Source organism: Arvicola amphibius, chromosome 7 (assembly GCF_903992535.2).
Source record: "Arvicola amphibius chromosome 7, mArvAmp1.2, whole genome shotgun sequence".
In the NCBI taxonomy this organism is placed as follows: Eukaryota; Metazoa; Chordata; class Mammalia; order Rodentia; family Cricetidae; genus Arvicola; species Arvicola amphibius.
The window spans coordinates 8,916,008-8,925,029 of record NC_052053.1 but is presented as its reverse complement, the minus strand read 5'-3'; the positions used below and the strand labels follow the sequence as shown (position 1 = coordinate 8,925,029).

Here is a 9,022-nt window from a genome sequence, read left to right as displayed (position 1 = left end):
TGTCTGGTGTGTCTTGCAAGTGTCCTGTTTGCATGGCACACTTTAGCCATCCATTCTTTTGACCTAATTTATCTAGTCACTGTGGTGCATTTAATTTTGAAGCATGCAAATTTCACTTTGGGATGAGAACATGGGCTCTTTTTACTTGTTCACCCAATCATAGTTATAGCCTGGCTACTGGCAAGGTCTTCTTATTCACAAATGCTTCTTTCTTGCTGCTAATGCACATCTGTTTCCCCAGTAATTTTATTATGAAGCTTATTCCTCTAAATTCTGGTAATTTTCCCCTATGGAGATGATTCTAATTCAAACACATTGGTATGCTGCAACAAGGATTTCAGTCTGTGGTGGATCATCTAGGTCCAAGTGCAAGGGAGCTGATTTACTTAATCAAAATCACCTCAACTAATGGCAGGCTAAAGTCTAACCATCCTGCAGAGACTTGATTCCAAAGACAATATTAACTATCCTTTCGATAAGAAGTTAATCACATTCTGGCCAATGTCTGGTCCTATGCTCCACTGATGATTTTTATGGATACAGAAAGCAAATATCTTGATTTTATTATATGTAATCTGTGATGCCATAGAGTATTTCCAGTCTAAAAAGTCTGCACATATCAAGCTGCCTCTGATTGCTTACTGGCATGAGAATGTTTGAGAGGATGGAGAGCACGGTAAGTATGAAGCTCTATGTCTCCTGCCAATCATGTGGGATGGCAGTGACTCTTTCTCTAAAAATGTTGCCTCAACTTACAGAGATGCATGGTTAAAGGACTTCTAGAGTCACCTCGAGATCACAGAGCTCATCTGCTCAGCACCTACTGCTACAGGTTGGAGTGCAGTCCTTACATCTGGCTGTGCTTTGAGCAGCTCGCGGGGCTGTCCCGATGTCTGACAAACAGAAGATAAACTAAGAAAGGGAGGCAGGTAAGGAAGACAGATTCTTCATTTATCATGTGATACATCCCGCAGCAGTAAACACCACTATCTCCTAAATAAACCCTAGAAGCCAGGAAAAGAAAACACTGCTTGAGAAAGCTTTGTGAACAGAGACTGTCCTCCTGCTGTAGGTGACCTTGTCCTTTTGGAGAGCCTGCATGCCCTTTTTGTATTAAATAAAATGGGAGTGTAAGGACTGATGATCTGATTTGGTGAGCGGGTCACAGAAATGGCACTGGCATCTGTTACTTCCACTCTGCGATCTTCCACTTCTGGTCTGTTAATGGCTGGAGACATTTGATTAACTGCTGAGATGTGGATGTGAAGGGGACCCAAGGTGGGCTGTGAAGTATATCACATGGCTAAATCTCTATTTCATCGCCTCACCTGCTTCTCTAGCTCCAGATACCAGGCAGACCGGCAGCTGGGGCCTCAGAGGCAGGAAAGGCTCCATTTACTCCAAGAATAATTGTGTGTTTGTGCATGTGTAGATATGCACATTGTAATATTCTGTCAATAAAAATGCTGAACCAGAGGTAGTTTATCATTTGGGGGACTAATTAGGAATAAATTTCTCCTTCTCCAATAAAAAAATGCATTCATTAGATCAACTGAAAAAAGAAGAGAATTTTATTATTTCTAAATATTAACACAATACATAGTTTTATGCATAATGGTAGCAGAAAAGAGGGTCTGCCTTGTATACATTCATAGCTAGAGTTGTAAGAAAAACATTTTTTTTTTTTTTTAGTAATCGGTAAGTTACAACATTCCCCTTAATGGTAAACATGTTCTGTAAGCCAATGTACTAGAATATATTAATTTGAGATGCAGTTATGTATTTTATTTTGACCAGGCTTATCATTCCAGGTTATAAAAGAAGGCAAGTTTTCTTTGTATGGATTTTACTAAAATAGATGCTATTGCCAAAAGCAATTTTAGAAAGGACTCAGTAGCTGAAAGGATTGTAAGATCCCAGGAGCAAGAGAATTGAGACCAACAGGCTGTAGGAAGTCTCCAACTTATCTCCGCCCCCACTTTTTTTCATTTTCAGCTCAACACTTCTTAACTAAAGACATTGCAAAGCTTCTAAACTTGAGCTTTCAAGGCAGCTGTGGGTAAAGCTGGCTGGGTAAAGCCCGAGGGCTTGAGTTCAACTCCTGAGAGTCGGGGCAGAAAGGGGAAAGCCGCTCCTAAAAGATGTTCTCAATTCAACAAATACATCATGGCACCCACATGCCTGCACCCGCCCCCAAGCCTTTTAAAAAGGAACTTCCATAGTTACTATTTGTAAATATTTATGAAGTGCAGTCAACTATGGAAAACCCAAAGCACAAATGAAGAAATGTTGATTATAAAACCTAAGAACTAACTAAGTACATCATGGAAGAAAAATAGAACCATTGGCTAAAAATTACCTGAAAAGAACCTAGGAAAATGATTCTGTTATTTAGTACTGGTACTCTCAAAAAGACTTAGACCAGGTCCAAACTAGACTTTCATTTTTGATGGGGTCCAGAAAGTGACAACAACAGAAACAGAAAGCCCCCAACAAGACCAACCACAAACCAATCAGCCAAAACAAACAAACTAACAAACAAACAAACAAAAAAACCTGGAGGCACATGGCTAAGAATTAAATTTATTGGGTAGCAATAAATTTGCTGCCTTCTGTTTCTCTTTGCTGATGGACAGATGGTTTGCTGTGTCTCAGCAACATGGCCTACAAGGCAGGCACCTCAGATGGTATACTAGTTACTGAGGCAAAGTTCTCTTTACAGCTCAAAGACAAAACAATGCGCTATGCCTCTGCAGAGATGTCGCTGCAGCAACTGTGGAGGGTGTCTACCAGCAAGATGTGGGCGCCTATATCACACTATGGCTACAAGGGTGGAAGACTGTTATAGTTTTAAGTATACTGAGTCAAACCTGAAAGAAATATAAAAATGCACAGGAAAACAAAAAAAGGAAAATATAGATTTGAAAAAGTCTTTTCAGAAGTAACTACATATTCCACCCTATGATCTCATAAATCAACGCTTTCAACTGTCTGGACTCATATGTGACTGTATTCTTCCCAATGTGCATTCTCTCTTCCTCCAAAGGCTGTTCAATAACAGCAGGGATGTTTCTGCCAAAAATTTCACAGTGCTCTAGAAACTGGACACATTCTTGAACAACAGTGTCCCTCAGCATGATCGTATGTTTTGACATGTTTTCTAGCAAGGACAGGAAGCATCTTTTGGCATAATACCACGTGTCAGTTCCTAGCTTTTTATGGTAAGGCTCCAGGCTTTTGATAACCCTGGAGATACCAAAGTCATAGTTTCCTTTGGCACAATAGAGGGTTCCTATCACCAAGTTCACAATGCAGAGGTGGTAGATTTTCTTGTCTGGGTCACCATATGAGAGTTGCTCTTCCTCCTTCTCAATCTTCCTCATCAGCTCCTCGGCTTCCTCATTCTGACTTGTCATAATGTAGGAGACGCAGAGGTTGGCTAGGACAATGGCGCTGACACTCAGAATGTTGTCGTAGTTCTTCTTGACGATGGGCTCATAGAAGCCGATGGCCTCTTTGTACTTGTTTTCCTGCATGAAGAGAACGTGGGCCACATTCAGCTTCCACACATCATGGTCATTGCAGAATTCCACAGATTTGCGGAAGATCTTCTCCACCATGGGATAGTTTTCAAGATTCCAGTAGATTTTTGCCTGGGCCATCAGGACAGGGATATACTTCTCGAGAGTTTCATCGTATTCATTGACAGCTTTTATGACAATTTCATCATCTCTGTTGTGCCTTGCTTCCTGAACTTGCTTAGTGAGTCTCCTGAGCTGCTCAGTCAGCATGCCAGCTAGCCCATCCAGCTTTATGAAAGCCTCTTCAGGAGCCGTCTGGCAAGTGATCATGGCATCCAAGAAGTCATAGAGATAGGGCGTGAGGAACTTGTACGTCAAATGGGCATTCTCTGCCAGGACATCAGCTGCCAGGTCAAAGTACTCATATTTACAGTAGAGCAGCAGCAGGTTGCCGAAGGTCTCTGGGGGAAAGGGGTTCTGCTGGAGCAGGAACTGGAGCTTCTCAAACCCCTCCGTAGGTCTGGCATCCATGTTCATCAGAGCCTGGTTGTGCAGGGTCACAGGGTCCAACTCTTCCTCTGCCCTGGGCGGCATGTCAGTGAGGGCTTCCTGGGCGGCCTCGTAGTTTCTCAGCTGGTACTCTATGGCTGCCTTGAGGTTGAAGGCTTCGACCAGTGCCGTCTGGTGAAGGACTACGGTGTTGCCAACACTTCGGACATCTATGCCTTCGGTGGTCATGCCCACACCTAGCTCTGGGTGCTGACGGATGCCTCTCTCTATGATGTTGGCTATATGCTTCAGAGCAGGGGCATAGTGCCTGTTGCTGTAACAAGCTAAAGCCAGGTTGTAAGATACATCAGGCTGGTAGCCAGAGGCCTGCAGTGCTGCAAAGAACTTGGAGCAGGCAGCTTCATAGTGTCCCTCCTTGTAGAGCAGACAGCCCATGTTGACCAAACCATCTGGGTCATTCTCTCCTCCACTGTCTTCTCCAGCCTCCCCACTCAGCAGCTGCTCCACCAGGCTCCTGGCTCCTGGCAGGTCGCCCTCGCTGTACTTGATAGCAGCCTGGAGACGAAGGACGCGAGTCTGATAGGTGGGGTTGTCCAGGAGGAAGGCGACCCGCGTGGCCTCGGGATACAGGCAGGCCTTGTACAGCGCCTGGGCCTGGTAGAGGCGGTACTGCTCGAGTTCCGGGTGCATCTGGCTCAGCTGCTCATAGCACTCTGCAGCGAGCTCGAACTCCTGCAGGCGGTAGTAGCAGTAGGCCAGCAGCGACAGCCCGGCGCGGCTGCGGGGGCTCCTCTGCAGCTCGGCGGCCAGCAGCTGCACCGCCTCTGAGTAGCGGGAGTCGCGGATGAGCCGGTAGACCACGGCCGTGAACTCACCGTCGGGGATCTGCGAGCTGCTCAGCCCCGCCATAACTGTCAAGATTGGTGAGTGTTCTGGTTCCCCTAGCAACAAGCCAACGGAAACGGAAGTCTGGAGACGGTTCCTAACGTATCCCGGAAGTTGTTTTGTAACAGAAGGAAGTTGCCTGTCTAGGAAAGACTGTTTCTTGCACATAACGCAAACGGCAAAATTTCTGTACATAAAGCAGTATTTTAATGTGTTTCTTTCAGATATGAAATCATCACAACTTAAGCATACAGGAACAGGTCAAATAATAATCTAAAAATGCATTCAATTATAAAAAAAACTTTAGTCATATTCTCTGACACGCCTGCTAGTATTTCTCTACTTAAAGCGATCATTGTGTGAATGTATATGTCATACCGCATATATACATGCAACTCCATTTTACATATGATTCATTCCTTCTGGAAGAAAAAAGTATTTCATTATAGCAACAATCTTTACTTTTCAATAGAAAGCTGTTGCATCAAAAATTTGCTCGTTTCGTGGGTTAAAAACTTTCAAAATCTAACGTTTTTGATGTTCTCTACGACAGACTGATGTTATTAAAAACAAAAGGACAATAGGGCTGAGGAAAACAAGGATTAAACTCTATGTTTGTGGGAAATCGAGTTCATGAGTAGCAAAACCCATGGGATTCCCTGAGAACTAACTGGGAAGACTGTGGCCATGAAACTGGTAAAACAAATGTAAAAAATAGTGCAGGATAGTTTTGTTATAATTTAAAATTATATCATTTCATATATCAATATTTAAATGAAATCAATTTCAAAAGAGACTTCAGTAATGTCAAAAAACTGAAGTGTATTTCTCTTTCCCGAGATGCTATGAGAAGAAACCTGAGCATAAACGTCTTCTAATTTGCTACATAAGTGTGGGAATTAAATACTGACACTTAAAATCACTTGTATTATTAACAATAGTTAATTATGAACGGTAAAATATCAGATATTTCTCAATATTTGTTATCTTCAAACCACAGGACTACACTTTTACTTAGGGAAAAAATTTCACATTGAATTTTACATCTTCTAAGAAAAACCACTTAGAACATTAAAACTTTTGTCAAACATTACTTCTCTTTTAAACAAAAACAAAACCCCTAAAGCTCCACAAGACAAAACAAAAAATTTAAAATCGACCAGGGTGCAAAACTTCCACACTACAAATAAAATTATGGTGAGGGTAAACAGAGACAGGGCACGGACTCCCTAAAACTGCCTCCAAAGCCCAAATGGACGATAACTAAGGTCCTGAGTCCACACATGTCCTCCATGGATGCAATGCTCTTCACAAACAAAATAAAGTACACAATGAAATACAAATGAAAGGATGCAGACATAATCAGCTCTTTTAGATGGTACTTCCTTCCTCCATTCAGTTCTGAAAACTGAAATACAGGCTTCTGGGATCATTTATTATGTTCACTGATGAAGTTTCTCATCAGGAAAACCTGTATCTAATTGAATAGACATATAAACAAAGCACAGCATATAAAATGTGTGAAAATGCCAAAGCTTACACATAAAACACAATGCCAAGATAACAAAGCTTTTATAATAAAAGTGGTTAACAGATATTACTAAACATTCCACCCTATGATCTCATAAATCAACGCTTTCAATTGTCTGGACTCATACGTGACTGTATTCTTTCCACTGTGCATTCTCTCGTCCTCCAAAGGCTGTTGTATAACAGCAGGGATGTTTCTGCCATACAGTTCACAGTGCTCTAGAAACTGGACACATTCTTGAACAACAGTGTCACAAAGCACCATCATGTGTTTTGACATGTTTTCTAGCAAGGACAGGAAGCATCTTTTGGCATAATACCATGTGTCAGTTCCTAGCTTTTTATGGTAAGGCTCCAGGCTTTTGATAACCCTGGAGATACCAAAGTCATAGTTTCCTTTGGCACAATAGAGGGTTCCTATCACCAAGTTCACAATGCAGAGGTGGTAGATTTTCTTGTCTGGGTCATCATATGAGAGTTGCTCTTCCTCCTTCTCAATCTTCCTCATCAGCTCCTCGGCTTCCTCATTCTGACTTGTCATAATGTAGGAGACACAGAGGTTGGCTAGGACAATGGCGCTGACACTCAGAATGTTGTCGTAGTTCTTCTTGACGATGGGCTCATAGAAGCCGATGGCCTCTTTGTACTTGTTTTCCTGCATGAAGAGAACGTGGGCCACATTCAGCTTCCACACATCATGGTCATTGCAGAATTCCACAGATTTGCGGAAGATCTTCTCCACCATGGGATAGTTTTCAAGATTCCAGTAGATTTTTGCCTGGGCCATCAGGACAGGGATATACTTCTCGAGAGTTTCATCGTATTCATTGACAGCTTTTATGACAATTTCATCATCTCTGTTGTATCTTGCTTCCTGAACTTGCTTAGTGAGTCTCCTGAGCTGCTCAGTCAGCATGCCAGCTAACCCATCCAGCTTTATGAAAGCCTCTTCAGGAGCCGTCTGGCAAGTGATCATGGCATCCAAGAAGTCATAGAGATAGGGCGTGAGGAACTTGTACGTCAAATGGGCATTCTCTGCCAGGACATCAGCTGCCAGGTCAAAGTACTCATATTTACAGTAGAGCAGCAGCAGGTTGCCGAAGGTCTCTGGGGGAAAGGGGTTCTGCTGGAGCAGGAACTGGAGCTTCTCAAACCCCTCCGTAGGTCTGGCATCCATGTTCATCAGAGCCTGGTTGTGCAGGGTCACAGGGTCCAACTCTTCCTCTGCCCTGGGCGGCATGTCAGTGAGGGCTTCCTGGGCGGCCTCGTAGTTTCTCAGCTGGTACTCTATGGCTGCCTTGAGGTTGAAGGCTTCGACCAGTGCAGTCTGGTGAAGGACTACGGTGTTGCCAACACTTCGGACATCTATGCCTTCGGTGGTCATGCCCACACCTAGCTCTGGGTGCTGACGGATGCCTCTCTCAATGATGTCAGCGATGTGCTTTAGAGCAGGGGCATACTGACGACTGCTGTAATATGCCAAAGCCAGGTTGTAGGAAAGGTCAGGCTGGTAGCCAGAGGCCTGCAGGGCCGCTAAGAACTTGGAGCAGGCAGCTTCATAGTGTCCCTCCTTGTAGAGCAGACAGCCCAGGTTGATCTGGCCATCATAATCATTCTCCCCTCCACTGTCTTCTCCAGCCTCCCCACTCAGCAGCTGCTCCACCAGGCTCCTGGCTCCTGGCAGGTCGCCCTCGCTGTACTTGATAGCAGCCTGGAGACGAAGGACGCGAGTCTGATAGGTGGGGTTGTCCAGGAGGAAGGCGATCCGCGTGGCCTCGGGATACAGGCAGGCCTTGTACAGCGCCTGGGCCTGGTAGAGGCGGTACTGCTCGAGTTCCGGGTGCATCTGGCTCAGCTGCTCATAGCACTCTGCAGCGAGCTCGAACTCCTGCAGGCGGTAGTAGCAGTAGGCCAGCAGCGACAGCCCGGCGCGGCTGAGGGGGCTCCTCTGCAGCTCGGCGGCCAGCAGCTGCACCGCCTCTGAGTAGCGGAAGTCGCGGATGAGCCGGTAGACCACGGTCGTGAACTCACCGTCGGGGATTTTAGAGTTGCTTTGCCAGGCCATAGCCGCCAAAAGTAGCGCGTGCTAGTTTCCAAGGCAACTAGGTTACCGGAAGTGGAAGTTTATGCGGGGGTTGTCATGAGGTAGAAAGCATCTGTTAGATGCGGAGACGAACCATAATTATAATCCCTGAATTTTTATGTGTTAGAAAAGTATAAACTGGATAGAGAGAAAAGTGAGAGAAGGGATAGAAAGCTGCTTCAAGCAATCCAGGCATATAAATTTGTTTTCTCCAGACATGCGCCATTTTCACTTCCCATGGGCCAGCGGCGCTTTGCATTCTGGGAATTGTAGTTTCATTTGAAGTCGGCTTAACCCTGTATACTTTTGACATGATCTGATTCCTTTATATGTGTTTTTGTTTATTTTTGTATTCAGATAGAAAAAGATCGTCCAAAGTCATTTATTTCTGTAATGAGAGTTTTAGACTCTCCCTACTCGTTAAAATGGCGTGTTGCTTGCTGGCTGGACGTTCCTTCCTCTCTGTGGCCTGACAGTGCCCTGCCTCAGGGCC

The 9,022-nt window shown here is 44.5% G+C and overlaps 2 protein-coding genes across 2 annotated transcripts; both read right to left on the bottom strand.

The window, feature by feature from the left end:
• Positions 1–2,621: 2,621 nt before the first annotated feature.
• LOC119818855 (tetratricopeptide repeat protein 30A2) lies at positions 2,622–5,239 on the bottom strand. Its single transcript, XM_038336677.1, has one exon. The coding sequence runs from the start codon at positions 5,109–5,111 to the stop codon at positions 2,946–2,948; it is 2,166 nt and encodes a 721-aa protein (XP_038192605.1). The 5' UTR covers positions 5,112–5,239; the 3' UTR covers positions 2,622–2,945.
• Positions 5,240–5,774: 535 nt separating this feature from the next.
• LOC119818857 (tetratricopeptide repeat protein 30A1) lies at positions 5,775–8,738 on the bottom strand. The gene has a single exon (XM_038336679.1). It carries the CDS (start codon positions 8,509–8,511, stop codon positions 6,517–6,519), a length of 1,995 nt encoding a protein of 664 aa, XP_038192607.1. The 5' UTR covers positions 8,512–8,738; the 3' UTR covers positions 5,775–6,516.
• Between the last annotated feature and the right edge of the window lie 284 nt (positions 8,739–9,022).

Excerpts from the sequence above, each read along its gene's own strand:
- LOC119818857 (XM_038336679.1), bottom strand. The coding sequence starts at position 8,511 with ATGGCCTGGCAAAGCAACTCTAAAATCCCCGACGGTGAGTTCACGACC.
- LOC119818855 (XM_038336677.1), bottom strand. The coding sequence starts at position 5,111 with ATGTACAGAAATTTTGCCGTTTGCGTTATGTGCAAGAAACAGTCTTTC.